We start from the raw sequence: 25,025 nt of genomic DNA, 5'->3' as shown, positions 1-25,025 counted from the left end.
GATAGTCTTTAAAAAAGAATATCAGTTGTTAAAGCGGTGCTGTTTGTAAGCATTTGCTTTTCACAACACTTTGAATCTACATTATTTATTCACAAAATTGAATAATAACTTTGATTTTCAACCATCCTCTCATTTTTGTAAATATTACTCTCGCTAGATATTTTTATCAAAGCGACTTGGTTTTTATACACGTACACGTGATATTTTATTCTTGCTCGGAAACAAGTAAGTCAATACTCAGTTTCATATTTGTATACTTCTTTAAAGTTATACATAATATTATATAAACGCCGTAGCGATTTACCACATAAAGAGTCATTCAGTCATAGACATCGACCCGTGGTAGTGTTACGTTAATAGTATAGACAACTTGCCGTAGCCAGTATTTTTCAGCTCTTACTCGAGCCGCTTCAACTGACTACTCCTTCATACTAGTACGAGCCGGCGTGAAAAACTATCGTGTTTTTCAACTAACCAACGGCTGCCTCAGTCACGGCGGATACTACGATGTCTCCCTGCATCTAAGTTACCTGTTAATACTTGAAAAATAATTTTTTCTATTTATATCACTAGCAATTTATTATTAATTTTTTTTTTTTAAATTAAGGAAATAAATAATTTTTTTGTTTTAATTATTTGACATTTTAATAAAAAAGTATGTATATGTATTATATTTTATGTGTTTCATTAATATATAATTATTTTTACTATATTTACTTAAAAATGAAAAAAATATAAGTAACGTTTATTCTAAATTTTTTTATACTTACAGTATGTACTCTTATATTATCAAAAATTATTAAACTATAGTAGATTATAGTAAAATATTTTTTAGTTTCTACAGCTAAATATCCAAAAACAAATTAAAAATTATATAACTTTCTAATAAGCCATTTTCAACTTTTATATCAATTTTTTATTTATATAAGTAAATAATTTTACTTATGGTAAACATTACTTTAATTAATAAAAGATTTCAATAGAATCGTATTAAAATATATAGTGTGTTTATTATAAACCAACTGTTGACTTTTTTTTTTTTCACAACGGTCATAGCGTTAATTGAATTTTTTTCCATCACTTCGTTTCAATCTTTTAATGTTTTTTTATTTATTTATTTATTTAACGATATATATTAACTAAAAACATCAAATGACTTGAAATTTTTTTATTCAGTCTTTTATATGAATTGAAATTCTAAACTAGTTTAAAATTAAAATTAATCGGTTTTGAGTAAATCATATGTATCCATAGAAAGAAGCATCTTTAGATTTATTTTAATAACATTCTTTGTTTATTAGCTTATATTTCTGTTGCCTTAATCTTTAAAATAATCATTCGTTTCATTCTTATAAAATTTTCAGTTAGATAGAACGACTTTTTTTTTTTTTTTTTTTTAATAGTGGCTCTATCCAGTTTTTTTTTCGCAAAACAATAAAAAAACATTCACATTAATTATTTGGATGAATCTATTTAGACAAAAAAAATTATTTAATTGATATTTCTACATATACAATAGCTTGATAATTTAATTAATTTGTTTTCTAACCACAATAGAATAAATATACGAACAATTTATATTATTATAATGAATCATTATAAATAATTATAAAAACTTCATTTTTATTCAATAATTATCAATAGTAAACTTAAAAATAGATTATGAAAATCAAAAAAATTTCGTATTTATAAATCGTAAATATCTAAGTTATGTTGATCAAGATGTACTGAATTAACGTGAGCCAAGCGTTACCTGAGTTAAATATGTTATTTCAGATATCATTTTCATGCTTCGACGATTTCTTATTTTATTTTACTTATTTATTAATTCAAATGAATTAAGTAGTCATAACTTAATTTATTAGTTTCATTATACATCGTGTAAAGCTTACATTTAATAAAATAATACATGATTTTAAAAATAGTTCGTTGCTATAGTTCAGCATATTTTAGGTTTTTAACTACCACATATCTTTTGTTTTGTCGGTAATATTCTACTTTGAACTTATTAGTGAGATAATTGAAAATTTTATTAGCAAGGAGACCTATTGATTGAAGTATAAGCTCAGTTTTTAATAAATATGTATGAGTTCTTTGTGAATCCTTAATTTTTTTTTAATTATTCATCAACTTAATGTTATAATTTCTACATTTTTCAGAACAAAAACATTTATGTTAATTTGTATATAAGGGTGATTTATTACCGGTACAAATTTTTTGTTTCACTTATTAAGCAAATTATTTTTGTATGCGTCAATAAATTAAAAATTCTTTCCAATTTTGAGCCTTTGATTTTATTTCTTAGTACTTTCTAAAATATTTCATTTAATACGCATAGGAAAAGTGATGATTATTTTTCAATTCTCTAACGTCCAGCTCAATTTTAAGTTATCTGGTCACTAATTTAGGCATTGTCTAAGGTATTTTGTTGAAATTTGAATTCTTTACAAAAAAAAGACTTAATGGTCTACTTTTTAAAGTTTTATGTTCACAAGATATAAAAATTTCATTAATTTCATAAATAGAACATTTATAAAAAACTTTTTCAGAAACGTATTGAACATCTTTCATTTTATCTTAAATACTATTTTTCATTAGTTTGAATTCATTAATAATAACAAATAAATTCAAATTTGATATGGTTCTGACAAATTTTTTATTTATAAAATCAATAAAATTTCTATATCTCGTAAACGTAAAACTATAATAGCTTAACTTATGAGACTTTTTGTGTAGAGAATTCAATTTTAACGAAATTTCTATTTGCTTTTTGCCTAGAACATTTCATTTCCCAGAAAACGCCCAAAACAGCTCCCCAATAACTTAAAATGCAACTTAGAGAATTGAAACACATTATCGGATTTCTTATGCTTTTTAATAGAAAAACTTATAAAACATTGAGATAGTACGTAGAATTAAAATTAAAAATTTAGAGAAATTTACAACAATATTTTGCTTGGTAAGTAAAATAAAATATTTGATATCTAATATAAAACCTTTTAAAACACGATCTGCTCTCTTTACATACGAATTATTTATTAAATTTTACGTGAAATAATCATATTCTCAACTAGGAATAATAAGCAATGCTTGTATAACAGTTGTTTATAACCCGGGGAAAAATTATCAGATCTCGTCGGACATACAAAATGACCAGCCATAATTAGACCTGATCAGGTCTGAAAACCCATGCCTGTTCATGTCTGATCAGACCTGAATTCACCCTGTCATTTATTTTGTCAATTATAAGTCTGAGGGAATCGTGCCTGTACAGATCTGATAAGGTCTAATTATTCTTTCCGGGTTTGAAACAAAACAAATTTCTTATTTTTACCTTATTGAAAGTTGTAAATATACAATACATTAGAACATCTAAATATTCAATAATATAAATTGATTATTATAAAAAACAAAACAGAGTATTGTACGAAGTTTGTAGTTAGCAATTATCTATGTAAACGACAAAATACATTAAGAAAAAATTCTTGACTGTTTTGTGTGTACATTTATTTGAATTATTAATCTTGTAAATCATCAATAAACGGTGTATTTCCCAGGTCGAAAAATTTGATCTTTTTTCAAATCAACTAAAAATTTTAAATTGTTTTAATTAAATTTTATTTTTACATTTAATTAGTACGTGACTTTTAATCTAGTTTTGTCCTTACTATTACTTATTAAGACTATTTACAAATTTATTTTTAATAATTTTTGGTCTGTTTTTGTTCTCCTTCTTCTTTTCTTCTGATGGTGCATCTAAGTAACTGAAACTTTCTTTGACTATGCATTCTGAGAAAAATCAACTATCTTCCTCTGGCTTCTCCTACCTCCAACTCATTCAGTTCCTCATCATCATCATCTGTTTGATATTTTTATAAATATAGGAAATATTTTTAGCTCAATTTTAAAAAGGGTCTTTAACCCTTTTAAATTTCCCATTTAAATAACATGCAAAAAAATGTTTTTTTATTAAAAAAATTATAACTTTTGAACCATGTGAGACAAAAATTCGGGTCTAGAATATTCTTGTGGGGGATTACATTTCTTAAAAGAAAGTCCTGGGAGTCGAATTTGTAAACTTGATAATTCGTATACTAACAGGCTATCCAAGTCTAGAGTAAACAGAATCATACAAATTTAAGGCTTTATTTGGATTTTCCAAATACTTCTCTTTTCTTGTGATCGATAACAAAATATTATTTGTTACAACGTGGATGTTGTTGGTGATTTCATTGCACTACATGGAGAACAAATTTTCTCGTAGTATTGATATTTTTAATAATGAAGCCCAAAATTTGTATGATTCTGTTTACTCTAGACTTTGATGGCCTGTTAGTATACGAAATATCAAGTTTACAAATTCGACTCCCAGGACTTTTGTTTAAGATATTTAATGCCATACAAGAATATTCTATAGCCGAATTTTTATCTCACACGGTTCAAAAGTTATAATATTTTTAATAAAAAAAATTTTTTTTGCATGTCATTCAAGTGGGAAATTTCAGATGGTTACCGACACTTTTTAAAATTGAGCTAAAAATATTTCCTACTGGGAGAATTTTTTTTCTCGATATGTAGGTCCTTCTTAAGACGTAAATTCGATAGGTTGGTTTTTTTGGCTCACCCTAATATATTTATATATATATTAGGGTGATTCATTTCCGCAAAAGTTTTTTTATTTTAAGTCCTCAAGCAAAATATCAATCTACATCGAAAAAAAAAAAATTCTCACCAAATATGAGCTCTTAATTCCAATGCTAAGTACTTGCCATTTGATTTCAAAGATTTCCCATTTAAAATACACGTAAATTAAATTACTTTTTTTTTAACTTTCTAATACTCAGGTGCATTTCATGATATCAAGGCGGTTTTGGTCACAAATTATAGGGCATTTGGTGCTCTTCAAAAGTGCCCATATAGTTACTTAGCTGTAATTCCAGCTGTTTCACTTGTGTCCGTTGTAGAACTCATTTTTCCTATGAAATTGACGTTTATTGGCTTGCAGAACATAAACCAATGAAAAGTACATCAAAGTGTTGATAGAAATTTTATAGGAAATTTTATTCCCTTCGGAAAAGTCGTATGAGTCAAGTCGCTAAAGTCCATAGTTTCCGAGTTATAATCATTTTCATAATTTGAAAAATAAAATATCAACTATATTTTTTTTTTATATTATATTTTTAAAATTAGTAGTAGTAGTGCTCAACTGATATTGGCTCCCCAAGCACGGTACAACTGTTCTAACCTTATTATCGGTTTATTTGTAAATAAATATCAGTTGAGCACTACTGTTGAGTTCCCCCTCTACCATCAGTCCGGGTAGCGAACGCGCTCGCTTTATCGAAAATCCGCTCGCATTCAACTCGCTATTATTTGACCCCAATCAAAAATTAATTTTTTTCAAAATAGCCGAGTTTTTCGCAATTAAATTCTAGATTTTTTAGAATAGGTGCAAGTGCTGCAGTAAATTTAGTTTCGGAGATATTGGCTTCCAAAGAAAAAGCGGTTTTTTGATTTTTAAAAATCAAATTTTTGAAATAAAAATTTTGAAAAATGTTAAAAATGTTCCTTTTATTACCAGAAATATGTGGAAAAAAGAAAAAATGAAATCGGTTGATTTTTCAGCTTGCTAGCTCAATTTGTTTATAAAACTTCGATTGTTAATAACTAATAAACTATCAGCCTGACGGGGATTTACCCAAAAGCAAAATTGTAGATTTTATTAAGCTCTACAAATTTTATGTGAAAACTTAACCCGCTAGATTGATAGTTTCAGAGATATTTAATTTTTAATTTACGTTTTTTTTGTTTGCCTATTATTTATAAACAAATTGAGACCGCCATTACCCGTGTAAAAAAAATTTGTTCCAAAAAGATTCCAAAAAAGTTCCGCATGTGAAACTTCTAAACCTGAGACAGATTAGAACTTCGAATGGAACTTTTTTGGAACGTTAGTAATTTTGATGGTAAAAAAAAAGTTTTTTTGAGCAAATTTAGAGTAAAAAAAGGACGTTCTTGGAACTTTTTTGGAATTTTTTATGGACGTTTTTTTTTGGTTTTATGAAAAATTCAAAAGTAGTGATTTTCGAACTATTTTGGCATGTTTCTGGAACGTCTGTAGTCTTCATGAGATGCAAAAGTAGTGATTTTGGAATGTTTTGGAATGCCTTTTTTAATCCATAAAAAAGTCAAAAGTGGTTATTCTGGAACTTTTTTGGAATGTCTATATAAAATTCCAAAAAAGTTCCAAAAACGTCCTTTTCTGACTCTAAATTTGCTTATAAAAACTTTTTTTTTACTATCAAAATTACTAACGTTCCAAAAAAGTTCCATTCGAAGTTCTACTCTGTCTCATGTTTGGAACTTCCACATGCGGAACTTTTTTGGAATCTTTTTGGAACGAATTTTTTTTACACGGGTAGATACTTGTTAGAATTTCGTATTATCCTACTTGGTATCGAAATTTTAAAAAATTATAATTTTTCGATCAATTTCCAGTTGGCACCGCCAAACTGGGTAAAACTGACTAATTTCTGTGGGCTAAAGTATACATTTAAATACGTTTATTAAAATTCGTTTTTTTTTCTTAATTTTAAATGCCTAGCTTGATAATAATTTTCATAAAATTACGTACATGAAATTTCAAACTTTTTCAATTGCAAATAAAATTCAAATATCTAGTTATGAAAATGCAATTTCTTTTTTATTGAAATTTTCAAATTTTTATTTACGGTGTAGAATAATCTCATAATAAAGAAAAAAAAAAACAAAAAGAACCAGTTTCACATAGCCGGATACTGCCTTGCATAAAAAAATTTTTTTTTAATTCTATAAAGGTAACAGTTTCGAATGAGAATTTCGTTAGTTGTAATTTTCAGTAGTAAATTCGAAATATACTTTCAGCCCAATATTGAGTAAAATCCTGGCATTATTATTAAAAAGTGTAACTGTGAGCTTTCTTGTTTTCTTTGACATAACGACCATGATTTTCGTTCTTAATAATAAGAGTTTATGGTTTGATACTTTTTTCGAATTCCGCTCAACAATTTGAATTTCTAAACGTATGTTCTAAAAATAACAATAAAAATTTTTATGAAAAAATAATTTTTTTTTATGTCCCACTTTGCCCACATTCACATAATTATAATGAAAAGCATGTAAAAATTTAGAAAATTCATGGATTTTTCTTATTTCTTGCGCATCACAAATTTGCATTATAAGGTATTTTAACGGAAATCTGTGTTAAAAGAATCGAGCACAGATCTTTATTTCTAATATATACACCAATAATTATACTAAGAAGTTCTAAAGGTAGTATCGTCATAAAACTTTTGAGTTTAATTGCATTTTAAATACTTACATTTAAATCATCGACTGTAAGAACATTACTTCAGGTATCAGCTTACTAAAGGGACAATAGAGACTACTGTTCATCGGGCTCGAACATTCATTTACCCTCCGGATTAAATTTACAAATTTAGGTAAAAGGACAAAAATAAATAATACTTAAGTACGATATACTATTGAACTTTTATCCAAATACTCATTTAAATCTATGAGGTAATTATAACTAATATTTTTAATTTATGAGCACCAGAGTCTTTCAAAACAATGTGTTGTCTATAATAAAATTTTGTCATTATAATTGAATGCATTCGGTTATTTACTATCCAATAATTTTGCCTACTCCATAATGAGTTTCTCATTCAAAAGTGGGGATAGAAAACCCTAAAATATTTTCAACAGCATCAGATATTTTATTTGATTTTGTGACATCAGTGAGTAAAGTTGTGGTGCAAAAATAGTGTGAAAAAATGAATCCTTCTATGAAAACATACGATCAGCTCATCGCAGAAAACATCAAAAAAAGTTACTGCAATAAACAACTACAAAGTACAGGTATGTGTTTAGAAATTTTTATATTAAATTAATGATTCTATTGAACGGTATAATCACCTTTGAGTTTAAATTCATGTCCACCCAGCACCTATTATTTATTTAAAAATATACACCTCTAGTGAAATAATATCATATTTTTTTCAAATTTTTTGCACAATTACAAATTTTTTAAATCAAAAAAATATCTTGTTGCGTAAAAAATATTTTTCAAAAAGTTAACGCCATTGTTTATACAAAATCAGTTAATAAATTTAAAAAATCGTTCCTACAATTAAAGTATCAAACAATTGAAAATTTTATGTTTCGAAAAAGAACTTATCGTGCAGAGAACCTTTTTAGATAAGTTAACGTCATTGTTTATATAAAATTAGTTAACAAATTAAAATAAAAACCATCTTTAAGATGTAGGAATCAAACGATTGCTAATTTCATGATTTGAAAAAGTAATCTATCGTATGAAAGACTTTTTTTTAAAAGTTAATGTCATTATTGATAAAAAATTAGTTAACAAATTTTTAAAAAACCGTCTTAAAGATGTAAAAATCAAACGGTTGCAAATTTTATGATTCAAAAGAATTACTTATCGTATCGTAAACTTTTTGCATAAAATTAACACTATTGTTTATAAAAAACTAGTTGACAAATTTTTGAAAAATCCATGACATTAACTTTTTGAAGAAATCTCTTCACACAAAAAGTTATTTTTCCGATTTAGTTTGGGAATATTTTCTACTTACTCGATCACTACAGTTAAAAATAGTGTGCGTGCGTATGCATGTGTGTGAGTGCGCTTCATGTGCACGTGTGTGTATGTGCGTGTGTTCGCTCGTAAGTTTGAGTGTGTGCGTATGTGTTCATACGCACGTGTACGCTCGCGTGTTTGAGTAGGTGTGTGTGTGTGAAGATATTTTTTGCGTTTTATAAGCTTTTCAGATTTAATACTCTGAGCGGTCGCAGTTTACCCCGCTTTTACACCAGTATTTTAACATTACCGAATTACGCCTCCTACACCGGTGTTACTTCATTTTAACACCATAATAGCCGTAGCTTCAAAAAAATTTTTAAATTTCGATGCGATAATTTTTCACGAAGATTCAGCCTTTCAAAAATTACAAAAAAATTTCTAAAATTTTTCTGTTCCTTTATAGCTTAGTCAACAAGTAAAAGTTATTAACAATTTAGTAAAAAAAAAAAAACAATTTGGTTTGGTTTTTTGCAAATATTTCAAAAACTATTTGAGTTATCAAAAATCTGAAAAAAACCTTAAAGAGCAGGAAATATCCTAAAAAAAAGTCCTGCCTCCCCGAACTGTACCGATAATATTTATATTGCACGACTCATAATGCGAAGCATTAGAGAGCGCTTTACGATCGAAAAATTTGCCTTTTTTTCGCTACTGTTTTTACTGTTCCACTCTTGTTAGTCCACGGAGCTTAACCAAGTTACACATCATTGGATAAAGAATTTAATAAGGATTAATTTTATTACTTATATAGACCAATTTGATGTATTAAATAACTGAAAAAACATCAAAATGTAAAAAAAAATTTCCCAAGCAGTAGAAAATGTGCCCGTAACTCGTAAACACAAAAACTCAAGAAAAAAACCATTATTTGAATCACTTCTCTTTTAAAAGATTATTTTAGGGCCGAAGAAGAATTCAAATTCGGCCCGATTTAATTATAATTAATAAAAACAACTTAACTAATTTTGTATATCTATATATGTTTTTTTACATATACTTCCGTCACACCAGTCGCACCTGCGCAAAAAAATACATCTGACTATTTTCAGAGCGAAATTTGAATTTCTAGTGTAATAGAAAGGAAAAAAAAATTGTCCTTGAAACTATTATCGTACATTTTTCGTTTTGCAAATGAGCATTAAGATTCGTGCATTTTTGGATTTACCAAACTTTTTTTAATTTAACCGTGAAAATGAGACAAAAAACGGGTATAGTGGCGCGTGCACGCCCGTCGATCGAATCAATAGAATAATCAAAAAATATTATTTTAACCGATTAAATTTAAATATCAACGAATGAAAAAAAAATGGTCTTTTCTAAACAGAAATAAATAATAATCCGCCGAAAAAAAATTTTTACCCCAATTTTTTAATGAACTATGCTTTTGTTAATTAGTTAATTTTTACTTGTTGAAAATTCACATAAAAACCCTGATTATTTCTAAACTGAAAACACAGGATTTTTTTCACTTCTTGGAGCTATTCTTGAAAGGGCTTAGAAAAGATCATCGTTGGAAAAATTAAAAAATTTGATTTTCACTTTTTTATTAACAATCTAAGGCATTGAAAAATGAAAAACATTAATAAAGCAATCGAGAAATTTTTTTTTTTTATTTTGTTGATTATTTTTTTTTTTTTTTATTGCTTAAACTACATAACATTAAATTTAAGAAAATTTTTACTTGCATTGTTTAAATAATTGTTATGAACAAATGCATTCTTAATAAGATTTAAAAAAATTTTTTTTTTGGGAATAAGCGCGTGCTTATTAACAATTTTTTTTTGTTGCCTAATATTAAGGAACTGTTTTTTTTATTCACATCATATAATTTATCATGTTATATTCTATTATGAAACAAATAATAATTTTTCATTTGCTTATTAAACAAATAATTTGTTATAAACAAATGAATTCTTACGCTACATTTTTATTAAATACTAAAAACAACCATGTGTTTTTTTTATAAGAAAACATTTTTTCTATTTTTTATATAATTTTAACAATTATTGTACACTTGGACTTGTCGTTACCTTTCTGTTTTTCTTCATTGTTATTAAAATAACTTATAAACCATTGAAGATACGGCTAGAACACTGCTTCAAGTCTTTCTCATTCTCCGTTAACCCTTTAATGCTTCTGGGCGTTTCCCCCACTTTGCGGCCTGTCAAGCGGGCGGCGCGTATCTGCGTTAGTGTGTATCCGTGAGCTCTGGCGAGCAGTGCCGTACGTATGATGAGGCCCTGATGATTAAAGATAAAAATTTGAAAAGAAAAAAAATGATGAGAAATTCATAATTAAAAAAAAAAAAAATTGAATTAAATTTTTTTTTAAAACTATCAATAATTTGTTTTCTATAATTTATAATATTGAAAATAATTAAAAAAATAAAATCATTGAAAACATGAGAACAACAATTGAAAGGGCACTAAAGGAACCCACTACATGAGTGAATTTCGGTAATGACCGAGCCTAAGTCTCGTAAACTGAGGTAGTGGGGACTGTGAGCGCACGCTGTAGGCTATCCCCACTTTGGCGCCGCGGGTATGATTTTGTCCGACTTCGCCGTTAAAGGGTTAATCAATGAACAAATTGAGCTTTTAACCAAAGCAATAACTCAATTGTTTATCAATTTTTCTACTATTATTTATATGAATCCTTAGAAATAAATCTTACTTGGACTTTTCAGTTCAAATATCTTATAAACTATTGGGGATACAATCAAAACACTTCAAGTCATTTTTATTCTCCACTAATCAATAAACATATTGAACTTTTGAACAAATCACTAACTCAATTATTCAATGAATTATGAAAAAAGCACTTATATGAATAAATTACTTTTTGAAATATGTATTTGCAAAAAATCAAATGACTTTTTTTTTTACTAAATCGTTTATAACTTTTATAATTTTTGCCGGCCCCAAATTTTCACTGTAACATTTTTTATATATGCCATTTCGAATCGAATGAGCCCTTAATCAAAATATTCGCAGGTCTTGAACACTCTCTAAACATGAATAAGTGGAATAAGTGAATTTTCACTAATTCTGAGTGCCAACCGAACTACTTTTTGAAATTAGTGGTTCGGTTTGCACTTGGAATTATTGAATATTCACTTATTTTCACTAATTCATGTTAAGAGAATATATATACCATTCGATTCAGAATTTCGTGAGAAGAATTTCTGTGGTATCAAAAAAAATTTTGTTTTTTTTTTCATCTTGTTTATGAATTTCACAAAATTTCGAAACTAAAAATTTTTTTTAACTGTCATTACCCATAATTGTTTCGGTAAATGTTCAAAAAAATTATCCATATCGTAATTTAATTATTTTCCCATTTTTCTAACTATTTCTCTGTCAAAAAGTGATTTTTTAACTTCCCGCTAAGAAAATTGACAATTTTCATAAATTCAGGAAGTTATCGGTTTCGGTCCGATTTTCGAAAATCGAATTTTTATCAGATGTTGACGTTTTGAGGTTCTAAAAGCTATTCTGACTAATTTCAAGATGATGTCCGAATGTAGGTATGTGTGTATGTACGTATGTAAATATCTGTAATTTTTAAACGGATGAACCGATTTTAATTGTCAAGGTGGCATTTGACGCAGCTTGTTGATTTCTACAAGCTGTAAAAATTAGAGCTTGATCGGTCGGGTGTGTTTGGAGATATTCCAAAAATAAAATGTTTTTAAAAATGGTTATTTTGGATAACTTGGAATGTGCTCGATAGATTGATTCAAAAATTTAATCAGCTTTAGAACTCAATAAAACGCGTTCACGGAAAAAAGAGCAGTTGAAAAATTACAGTTTCTACAGTAAAAAAGGCTTTCGGGGCAAAAATCTTTAAACATTAAAGCTTGAACTGTAATTTTAGAAATTTGTCATAGTAATAAAATGAATACAATTTTAAGCAGCAAATTTTACAGTTTAAATCGACAATATCGAGTTTGAAACTGTAATATTTGTTATTTCTGTAAAATTTACTGATAAAAAATGTAATTTTTACAGTTTCGGACTCGGAGCGCTTTACTACTATACGAAACTGTAATTTTTCAACTGCTCTTTTTTCCGTGTTTATTGCCACCTTAACCGTCTCAATCAGTCAATTCGTTTGAGAGATATCGTTGGAACAAAAATTGTAAAAAACATTTTTTTCGAAAACAACGGCTTACATAAGTATTTTCGAACTCGAAGAGCTCGAAAATGTATTCACAACAACTATTCCGTGCTCAAGGAGCTGGAAAACAGCTGGGAGTTTTGGGACTGGCCCGCAGGGTTAACCGATAGACCGATTTTTTTTTTTTTTTTTTTATTAAATTGAAATTTGAAAAAATTTTTTCAAAAAGTAAAATTTTTTTCTGGTATAAATGTATGACTTACTTACAGAAAGAAAAAAAATTTAATCATCGATTTGTTGCTAGATTACAGCCTTTATTTATTTTCACGCGTGCAAAATGACGCGCTGTTTCGTTTTTTCGCTTCAATAATTTTCATCTCAGCAACTCTATTCATCGTAGAGATATCCGCCAATACTCATTTTGTTTTCTATTAAATTCTAAACACGAAAATACTTATTCGTCTTCATAGTTTCTTAATAGTTTCCGAGATATTTCATTTTACATCTAATTTTTTTATAAAAGTTAAAGCGACCGCTGAATTTAGGTCAAATTTTTGTTTGGGATATCTTGAGAATTTACAAAAAATTTTTTTTGATTGGTTCATACCTATCGAAATTATGATTTTGCACCATTATTCATATTTTCTTACTAACTTTCAGAATATACTTCTCCACCTGCTAAGAGGCCATGGATGTTCTATCCAATGCCAATCGTGGAAGAATCGGGGCCATCGTGTAAGTAAAAATGAACAAAATATTATTTTTTTATAATAGCAAAATGATAAACTATTATGACAAAAAAATAATGAATTTTTCTATCTTTTTCAGGTACACTTTCGGTGATGAGTTACAACGTTCTTAGTAGCTCATACGCGGCACCAAAAATGTATCCGTATTGCCCTAAAGAATACCTCGACTGGGAAACCCGTGGGCAGAGCATCATAAATGAAATTAACGACTATGAATGCGATGTGATCTGCCTTCAGGAAGTCGAGCTGGAGGCGTTTCTTGGATTCTTTTCGCCGAAGCTGGAAATTAATGGGTATATTGGCATTTTTGCCCCAAAATCTCGGGCAAGAACAATGTCAGATACCAAACGGCGGCTTGTAGACGGTTGCGCGATTTTTTGGAAGACCGAAAAGTATGTTTTTAATTTATAATTTTAATTTAAACAATTAATAATGTTGTGTTGGCTTATAGTTATATCCATTAATCATTTATGTTTTTTTTTTTTTTCAGGTTTACGCTGGTATCCCAACAGTTGATCGAGTTCAACCAATTGGCTATCAAGAACAACGCAGGTTGTAAAGACATGCTCAATCGGGTGATGACTCGTGACAACATTGGGCTGTTTGCCGTACTGAAAACCACAGCCGCAGCATGGCAAGACGGTAAGTTTTTTTGATTTTGAAAATTCGTAGCATTTACAATTAATTTGCTATTATTATAACTTAATAAAACTCTAATTTACTCTTTAGGTCTTCCAAAAAAATCATCAGATGTGGAGCAGCTAATCTTGGTGGCAAATACACATTTGCACTGGAATCCGGAGTTTTGCGACGTCAAAGTTTTGCAGGCAATGATGCTCGCCAGAGAAATAGAAAGAATGTTGGAAACAGTGAGTTCTGTATCCGAACAGGCAGATAATAAGACATTCGCTTCTTCTGACATCAAGCTATTGCTCTGTGGAGATTTCAACTCCAAAACAGATTCTGGTAAGTTCAGTTTCAAAAATATTAAGAATTTAATATTAATTACTAGGGTGTCCTGAATTATTAATATTTACGCTTTTGCTTTTTTCAGGTGTGTATGAATTTTTAACACAAGGTCAGCTCGCTATAGATCATCCGGATTTTCGAAATTTGGATTACAAAAAAGCCGTTAATACAATTTTTGGAAATCCGGAGTCTGCCGAAGTAGTTCACCATTCGCTGAATCTTTCATCGGCCTGTCCTGAAGAATATATGCCGTATACAAATTATACGTGAGTAAATCAATAAAATTATCACTATGTTAATTATTTTAAATAAATAAAATAATGGTTTGTTTTTTTTTCAGGTATGACTTCAGGGCGATGATCGATTTTGTTTTTTATGGAACATCTAATATGAGACCAATAGGATTCTATGGTCCTATACATGATCAGTGGTTCCAAGATAACATGATAGTGGGCTGCCCTAATCGGCACATTCCATCGGGTAAGTTGAATAATTTTTTTTGTTCAACATAATATCATTTTCCTATATTAATCATTTTCTGATAATTTATAATTTTTATTCCAGATCACTTTCCTCTGGTGGTACATTTCAAGATGGTAACTTGAAGAGTCAGTTATCGATTACGTGGCTGTAAAAGGTACTACATCTTACTCTTTTTCGTCGGCTGTACATCGGTCCTAATACACTGAGAGACAAATTTATTCGCCTAGAATAAAGACGCGTACTAAAATTTCTTCCAAAGTACCACTACAGGCGTGTTCAGAAACACACTCTAGAAGAGAAATATTCAACTCCTGCACGGAGAGAAGAAAATGGTAATAATTACCATTCTACATGGCAACTCGTCCTATTATTCAAAGCATAGGAATCGATACTATGTAGTATGGGAATGATTACCATTCTTCTGTTAATATTTACTATGCTACATAATAATCATGCTACTGGTAAATATTACTTTGTAGCATAGTAATCAAAGCCATGCTAGAATGGTACTGAGTCCCATGCTGTATATCGTGGATGCAGTTTGAGTATGAAGCGCTGCTATAAAGTGTATACGTCCAATATAATTTGTACATATATTAATCTTAATTACTACTAATATCAATGAATCTTATTTTAATGAACATTATCAATCATACGAAACTTAAGTATTATTTGAAAAGTATCATTGTCTATTGTATTCTGATTTAAAATGTTATTCTACCACATGTATCGTCACTGCTGCAGACGGAAAAATTTATATTCCAAAGCGCTGGATTTAATATTTTTAATTTAGATTATTTTTAACTTTCTCTGCATTAATAATTCATAATTCATAATTTTATTTACAATAAAATATTAATGAAGTGTATTTTCAATAAATAATTCAATTATTATATTTTTCTAATAAAACTAATTCATGTTAAAATATGTTAATGTTAATATTTATTGTTTTATTTAAAAATTTTTTAAATCAATAAAAAATTTATTTATTATTAAGTAAATAACCTAATTTTTTTATTATAAAACCTTATTTTAATATTAACCTTACTACCTTTAATTGGAAGCAGCTTCATCGAAGTTATAATAATTCCAATGTAGCATAGAAATGATTCCAATCCCGATAAAAAATGATTTTATCTGATTATATATGAGTAGGGGAGGGTGGGGCAGAGCGGCCCCCCTTAGCCAATTATTATTTTTTGTAGCTTTCAACCATAAGATCACTTTACTTTTGTCCTATTTCGAACAAATTTATGGACATTTTACCAAAATTCTGAAAAATAAAAATTTATTTATGTGGGGCAGAGCGGCCCCCCTCCAAAAAGTGATAAAAAATTTTTTTTTTTCGTTTTTTTTTTTTTTAAATTGTTTTCATCATTAAGAATGTATTTTTTTCTCTTGACAACTATTTTTGGTTTTATATTACTCGAAAAAAATTTTTTAAAGTATAATAAATCGTTCACTCTCGATTACCATAATTACTAATTGTTATTTAATAAAAAAAAAAAAAATCGATTCGATAGTTTTACTTTATTTCAAAAATTTATCAACTAAAAAAATAAATTTAATTTTTATAAATTTTTAGTGACCAAATTTGCCTCTTACATAGAGAAACGGCCGAAAAATATGACAAAATAATTTTTCCGGAAGTTTCGGCTGGTCCATTTTGCCCCAGGTGTTATGCGTAGGGCTAGAAATGTGGAATATTATAATAATTTTTTTTTAATTTGACGATAATAATATGAAAAAATCACTTTTTCAAAATTTTGGGCTTGTCCATTTTGCCCCAAATGTCATGCGCAGGGATAAAAATGCGCAAACATATCGGAATTATAGTAATTAGTCGAAAAAAAAAAAATTTTTTTTTTGGTCAAAATTTCAGGGGGGCCGCTCTGCCCCACCCTCCCCTATATGAGTCTCTATATAATTAGATCTGATCAGACATGACTGATATAAACTTATATGTAGTTATATATAAGTCTATGTATGATAAGATCTGATCAGGCTTCATTGATATGAAACCTATAAATATTTAATTGTGTATATATAGTCCTTCGGCTGAAGAGAAGAGCCTGTATACATTTTGTTTGCACCGGGTAAATCCAACTGCTTCTTACGTATTTTAGGCCAAGGATCACGAAAATCGGGACCATTTTGTTCAAAAGTGGTGCAAACAATTGTTAATAACAATTTAAATGTTTAAATCGAAATAACTCCCGAACGGCTGGTTTGTTGCAGCTGTGGACCCTTGGATTGGCTGCTGTTTATCTCGTGCGAAAGTAATCTTCGAGCGAGGGTTGGGTGGTACTTTATTCTAACTTATTTTAATTAATAAAAACACAATAGCTTTTGTCACCTTTTTATGTTTACTTTATTTTTTTTTTAAATACTTAATCACTGATTCGAAAATAAAATTCCTTTATTTTTCTTTATAGAAAATGGAGAAGATTCTTTCTAAAGGAATATATTTTTGTTTTTAATCATTTATTCACTTTTTCAAAATACACTAGTTTGTTTTATAATTTTTATTATTTGTAACGATAATATTCCTTTATTTTCCTTGAAGAAAATAGAGATGGTACTCTTCAAAGGATGATATTTCTAATTTTACACATGTATTGCTTTTTATTATTATAATAATAGTAAACTCGATATAATTACACTCAAAACTATAACTGAACTCGGAGCTGTTCACTCACAACCAATAACACTGTTAACTTTTATCAACTTTATTTTCTTTCGCGATGCGAATTTTTATTCACTTTCACCGGTATATTACTCTGCGTTTACGATACACGGAGAAAAAAATATTGTTCCTCGTACGATCTTAAGTATAGCAAATCGTAGATCGTTACCACAACAATATGTATACTTATTAGGGTGGGTTGAAAAAAAACTTTTTTTTTATTTTTCTTAGCATGGGGGTAGAATTTGTACCTTATAAAAAAAAAAAATTTTCAAGAAACAAAAAATTTTTTTACTTAACATTTTGAGGTGGCCCACTCGTTTTTTAAATAAATAATTGATTCAACGGGGTAGTTCCAACGAAAAAAATTTTTTTTTGTCCAAAATCGTGGAAAACATCTAATAATTGTCGAATGTGATTTTTTTTTACTTCACTTTCATTTTAATTCAAAAGAAAATGCTTTTCATTTTTGAATTTTTTACTTCCCGTATGAAAAAGCAAATATGAGCTTTAGTATAATTCGAAATATATGACAAATTATATGGAATTATAAGAAGTCATATATGGAGCCATATACAAAATTTTGCCGAAATATTATATGATTTTATAATTTGCAACATATATATCGGTAATATATTTTTTTTACACGCTAACTTATAAATATTGCTTATAATATTTTATACTATACTTTAAGTTATATGATAGGATATATGATTTAATTATATGACTGACGTATAATATTTATACATGTAAATATATAATTCTATAAATATATGTTCACATATATTTGTATAAATGTATGTAAATATATATTTATATAGATATATGTTTGTATATATTTGCACAAATATAAAACTAGAGATTTCAAGCTATAAAATACTTTTTTTAAAATCTCGATACGATTATTTTTCATGAAGTTACAGTCTTTCAAAAATTGCTAAAAAATTTCTAAAATTTTTTTGTTCCTTTAATTTTTGGTATGAGTGTATTTTTTAAATTATTTATGTATAATAATATCGAAATTATTATAATATTGAAATTATAAGTTTATATATAAAACGAGAATATAATTTGAGATGTAATATTATATGTATACAATTACATATATTATAAATTATATGGATTATAATAATATTGAAATTATAAATTAATTTATAAGATGAAACATATATTTTACGTTATAAATTAATATATAAAGCAGATATATCATTTTTGATACAATATCACATGTATATAATCACATATATTATAAATAATATGGATTATTATAATATTAAACGTATAAATTATTATATGTGATAAATCATATATTAATCAATATTAATAATTTTGCCGCCATATATGTTCAGTTATTTACCATATATTTTTTTATATATTATCGACAGTATATGGTTTTTTCATACGGGTTAAATTACAAAAATAATAAGAAAAAAATTTTTTCGACTCCTGACTTTCAATTAGCTTTCAAGAGGACACCCTACAGATTGTAGAACACCATGTAATTTTTTTCGTTGGGACTACCCCGTTTGATCAATTATTTACTTTAAAAACGAGTGGGCCACCTCAAAATGTTGAGTAAAAAAATTTTTTTTTTCTTGAAAAATTTTTTTTTTTTATAAGGTACAAATTCTACCCCCATGCTAAGAAAAGTTTTTTTTTCAACCCACCCTAATACTTATGGTAACAATTCCGTATCGTTCCTGTAACTATCTATTAGATAGCTGTGAGCCCTATACGACTTTCCGTAGTCGCCACCTCACACGGCACCATCTAACCTATTTAAGCATCCATTTTCGCGTCTATTTTGTGTATCGGGTATAATTGTTGCTAGCAGACGCTTAATATATAAATTATTTTATTTAATCAAAATTATTTATTCATCATTTATTTATTAATGACAAAGATTTTTAAACGTCTCATATCATTTGCAACGCACGTGACGTCAGGTAGGGCTCAGAACGATACAGTTTAGCTGTCAGAACGATACGGTATAGGTCTCAGAGCTATTGTTACTGTAACTATACAGTATACTTCTCAGAACAATATTTTTTTCTCCGTTTTTTTTTTTTTCAGCAATGATAATTTCTTTTTTTTTTCTTTGTATTTTACTCTTTCTTTGTACGATTTTTAAATATATAGGTGTATATGTTTATTCTTTGACTGTGTTACAAAAGCGATGATGATCGGTTTTATTTTTTTTTTATGAAAATTTGAGAGATTGAGGATACTGCTGTACCTAGTAATTGACTCTTTGCTGAGGGGTAACTCAGCTACAAACCGAAAAGCAAGCTGGTGCTTGGTAGAGTGATTTTGCTCTTGAAAAATTTTACACTGCTACCATGGGGGTCCGAGTCTGGGCAGAAGGAATTTTCAATGTCTTGAATAGTGCGAGATGTCCCGTTGACGGATCTTAATTTAAGTCAACGTTAATTATGGGTGTTACTACGCATTAGAGTGGTTGCAGTGAACAGTAAGTAGGGAACAAAGAATAAGGGAATGTAAGACAGAAAGAAAGAAATCTGTTGTCACGTTTTTGTACCGCTCAATTGAATCTATTCTGGTTTCTCTTATGAGAAAATGGAATATCTATTCCTCAGGATTGTTCAACATGAGTTTTGATAAGTTTCCGAAGTCGGACATAACAGATATAATTAAAAAACGAGCCGGTGCTCGGACCTCTGCCTCTCGCACTAGCGACTGCCTATGCGCGAGCTCTCTCTCCGCCGAATCGCATTCGATGCTTGATAAGCCTGAATTTTTCTGTTTAGTTTTTTACATTAAAAATGACATAAAAAAAAATCGATAAAATATCGATAGTACCAATGGACTGCATTTTTTCTGAAACGAATTTCTGTCGTATCGTCAATAGACGGTTTTTTTTTTTTTTGTTAACTATTGTTATAAACAAATGGATTTTTTCAAAGTCCAGATTGGGTTGAAAAAATCGATAAAATGTCGATAGTACCAATCGCCTGCATTTTTTCTGAAACGTATTTCTAGCGTATCGTCAAAAGACGGTTTTGTTTTCTTTTAACTATTGTTATGAATAAATTGATTTTGTCAAAGTCCAGAAAAATTCCAGCTTATCAAGCATATGACGCGATTTGGCGGAGAGAGAGCTCGCGCATAGGCTGTCGCTAGTGCGAGAGGCAGAGGTCCGAGCACCGGCTTGTTTTTTTATTATATCTCGCGAAATATTTGAGATACAAAAAAAACATATGATAACTTTTTTGTGTATTTTTTCATTCTGAAAATTTTGATTTTTGTACACTGCCTCAACAAACCAGCCGTTCGGGAGTTATTTTGATTTAAACAATTAAATTGTGATTAACAATTGTTTGCACCACTTTTGAACAAAATGGCCCCGATTTTCGTGATCCTTGGCCCAAAATACGTAAGAAGCAGTTGGATTTACCCGGTGCCAACAAAATGTATACGGGCTCTCCTCTTCAGCCGAAGGACTAAATGTTTTCGAGGTCCTTGAGCTCGAAAACAGCGGGAAGTTTTGGGGCTGGCTCGCAGGGTCAACCGATCGACCGATTTTTTCTGTTTAGTATGTATAGATCTTAGCATACTTATACTGCTACCCTCATAATTCGATCGGAGATAATTTACTTTAAATCATCAAAATCTGTTTCTCATATTTTACACTAACATTAAAATCTAATTATCGACAAATATTCTTCGGATTTATCTGTAAATAGGTTGACCTGTCGTATTATTAATACTACCAAAAACAGATTCTCTGTACACGGAGAAAAATAAAGCTCAATATAAACGAAAAAATACTGTCTGATTATCGATTTCTACTAGATCTTTTTAAAAAATCATAAATTATGATAATTTTTATGAAGAATTGGTAGAGAATAATAGGTACGCAAAAAAAATTATAGAGTAGCATAATGATTTTGAAAAAATTTTGATCGTATAATTAAAATGATTAAAACAATTTTTATTATGCTAGTGGTACATTTTGTTATCATAAGACGGTGAATATTGCATCCTAGCGACACAATTTTTGTCGTGTCAGTTATTATAACTATAAAATACTTTATAATTTTGATTATGCTTTATACGAAATGTATTATGTTCAAGAAAGAAATTTTTGTCGGCCAAATCGAAATTTTATTATGTTTCAATACAATTAGTAGCAACACTTAAAACATAAAATATTGGAATATCATACGGTTTCAAATTTAGTCGGCTAGCATAATAAAAATTTATGGATTTTCACATAAAATTTAATGGAATTTTCACCTTCATTTTTCTCCGTGAATTTACAACTTTCAATAAGGTAAAAATAAGAAATTTGTGCACAGAAAAAAAGGAAATCTTGAAACAAGAAATAAAATGTCTTCGAAAGTTTTTTTTATCATTAATGCAATATAAGTGCTATCTTGGCGCACGCTCTTTTGTTCGCCAAATAGCTGTTTGCCCATTCAACTGTTTCCACGACATTTGTGTGCGTTAAACGATTATCTGCGTGCGACAAGTAAATTTGAGTGCGACAAGTAAACTTGTCGCACTCAAATTTACTTCTTGTCGCATGCAGATTATCGTTTAACCCACAAAAATGTCGCGGCAACAGTTGAATCAGCAAAAAGCTACTTGGAGAATAAAACAGCGAGCACTAAGATAGTACTTATATTGCATTAATGATAAAAAAAACTGTGTTCAATTCGTGCGGTGTTGTCGATTACCCACTCGAGCGAATGAGCGCACTCACTTCGTTCGTGCGCTCAACTTCGCTCTCGTGGGCAATCGACAACTTACCGCACTAGTTGTACAATATACTATTCTTGAACCAAGCGAAATTTCTTACTTTATTGAAGTAAAAAAATTATTTGGATCAAGAAATTATTTCCTTCGCGGAAGACATAATTTTCTTAGTCTAAAACATAAATTCTTTAAACCAAGAAAAAACTTTCTTGGTCCCAAAAATTTTTTTTTTGGTTCGAGAAGATTTTTTTTTTCAATTCAACAAATTTTTTTTTTGGCTGAAAATTGTTACGTTTTTAAGTCAAGAAAAAATATCTCGAGCTGAAACGAAAAAGTTTTTGAACCATGAAAAATAATGTTTTAAACCAAGAACAAACTTTCTTGGCCCAAGAAAGTTTGTTCTTGGTTTAAAGCATTATTTTCTCGGGCTAAGAAAGTTTGTTTTTAACTCGAGAGATTTGTTTCTTGTCTAAAGACTGTTATCTTATCGAGTCAAGAAACAATGTCTTGAGCTAAAAAAAAAAGTTTTTGTACTAAGAGAAAAAATTTTTTAAACCAAGAAAAAACTTTCTTGGGCCAAGAATTTTTTTATTTGTCGCAAACAAAAAAAAAATTTTCAGCCAAGAAATTAATTTCTTCACTTAAGGAAATGAATCTATCGAGCAAAAAAATTTTATTTTTTTTTGTTTTATTTTTTCAATGAACAATTTTTTTTTTTGTTTAAATATTACAAACAATGCTGTGAAGCAAATAAATACTGTATCAGAAGCATTTATAAAGAATGAGCAAGTTTCGCAATAAGTTAAATATTTGAACAAATTGAGAAAAAACAATTATCGAGAGCTTTACCAGCTAAGCCATCCCAGCCTTTGCTAGATTACGTTTACTTTGCCCACATATACTGAACCACACTGGCTTATGGTCAGTCACATTTTTAAATCCTAAACCCAGAATTAATATTACAAATGTTATCGCCAATAATTTAGAAAAATGTTAGTTTTGACATTATACCAAAATACTGAACGGATTGTATGAATCGTTCATAAATGAATTTCGACATAAATATAAAAAAGTTAAAAAAAAAAAAAAACAAATTTAATTACAAAAAAAATTGAGAAATTATTCAATATTATTTAATTACATTAATCAATTAATTTATTATAATAATATAATTTGGTTATTTAATTTTTAATTTATTTAAAATAAAAAGGTGAACTCAAAATCCATTTGCTGCGCTAGTGTGAGAAAGAGAGAGAGTGGGGAGTATTCATTCCTTCGGGTGCGAAGGAGGGAGCATCTATGAGTGAGAATCCAAGAGAAAACTTTCTTGGCTTGAGACTCTAGTAATCTTGGTTTGAGATTTTTCGTGTAATTGGTCAGAGAAAGTACACTATACTCAAACCAGGAGTTTAAATTTCTTGAATCAACTCCCTTTATTTTTAGTTCGAGTTCGTACCGTTTATTGTTTCAAAACATCATAGTTCTTTAATTAAGTGTATAACTTTCTCGAACTAAATATTTTTATTTCTTGGTTTAAATAAGTAACATACTCAGCTTAAGAAAAATTATTATTAAACTAAAAACTGCAAGTTTTTAAAACAAGTAATTCTATTATTGGACCAAGTATGAAATATGTATTGGCTTAAGAATTTTTTTTCTTAATTGAAGATTTAAAATTCAAGAAATTATTTCGCTTCGTTCAAGAAATTTCCGGTTTTCATTCCACTCGCTGAAAAATTTCTTGGTTGAAGAAAAATTTTCTTGAGTCAAGAATTTTTTGTTTCTGTGTATGAAAAAATAATTTTTTCGGAAGTTTCGGCTGGTCCATTTTGCCCCAGGTGTCATGTGTAGGGGTAAAAATGCGCAAACATATCGGATTTATAGTAATTAGTCGAAAAACAAAAAATTTTTTTTTTGGTCAAAATTTCAGGGGGGGCGCTTTGCCCCATGGGGGCCGCTCTGCCCCACCCTCCCCTATATCTAAAGAAGTTTCACTACATTCTAATGAATGCATGTATAAATATATTATACTTTAGACCATTCTAAAAACAATACCCGGGTCAAAAATAAAACTTGATTTAGACTTGGCTTACTATTAAGTCAAAATTCGGCGCCGTTTTTCACAAGACAAACTTGACTTTTTTTACGGAGATATGGAATAACTCCTAATAGAGCTCGAAAACATTAGCATAAATACATTTTCGAGCTCGAAGACCTCGAAAATACATTTGTTTCTTTTTTTATGAGCTCAAAAAGGTTACGTTTTATGTGAAAATTAAAAAATTTAGAACCTAATAGTAGTTTATCTATCGAGTGCGATCGTGTTTAAGACGCGAGTGTGAAGATTGGTACCAACACACGAGCGTCTTAGACTCAATTGTACTAGATAAATACATTAGTTTTTGTGACAGACATTTGAAATTTACTACATTTAGTGCCTATAAATGGCAAGTTATAAATCCGCGTTTATTTATTTGGTAAGATTGTTTTGAGTATTTGTTGAAAAGTAGAGAGAAGTCAGTAAGTGGACGAATTAAAATGATGATAAATTTTGTCACAAGATGGTTCGTCAAGTTACTTCGATATTTTTTGGTCGTTTGCTATCGCACATGTAACCAAAAAATATTTTTTGATCCGACGATGACGTCACTATTAG

The 25,025-nt window shown here is 28.8% G+C and overlaps 1 protein-coding gene and 1 long non-coding RNA gene across 2 annotated transcripts in view; both read left to right on the top strand.

Moving 5' to 3' along the window:
* Positions 1 to 14,534, top strand: part of LOC130676371 (CCR4-NOT transcription complex subunit 6-like) — a 20,684-nt gene extending 6,150 nt beyond the window's left edge. The window contains exons 2-5 of the mRNA XM_057482524.1: positions 13,424 to 13,498; positions 13,592 to 13,904; positions 14,003 to 14,154; positions 14,242 to 14,534. Of these exons, the coding sequence (XP_057338507.1) occupies positions 13,424 to 13,498; positions 13,592 to 13,904; positions 14,003 to 14,154; positions 14,242 to 14,534 (833 nt within the window). The remainder of the gene's footprint in view (positions 1 to 13,423; positions 13,499 to 13,591; positions 13,905 to 14,002; positions 14,155 to 14,241) is intronic.
* A 55-nt stretch (positions 14,535 to 14,589) lies between these two features.
* On the top strand, positions 14,590 to 15,512 carry LOC130676564 (uncharacterized). Its single transcript, XR_008991436.1, has 3 exons — positions 14,590 to 14,747; positions 14,822 to 14,961; positions 15,046 to 15,512. It is a non-coding gene; the product is annotated as an uncharacterized LOC130676564 (long non-coding RNA).
* Positions 15,513 to 25,025: the final 9,513 nt, after the last annotated feature.

This window comes from Microplitis mediator, chromosome 10 (genome assembly GCF_029852145.1).
Source record: "Microplitis mediator isolate UGA2020A chromosome 10, iyMicMedi2.1, whole genome shotgun sequence".
Classification (NCBI taxonomy): domain Eukaryota; kingdom Metazoa; phylum Arthropoda; class Insecta; order Hymenoptera; family Braconidae; genus Microplitis; species Microplitis mediator.
Note: the sequence above shows the minus strand (reverse complement) of the source record. Positions and strands in the feature narration are given on the sequence as shown.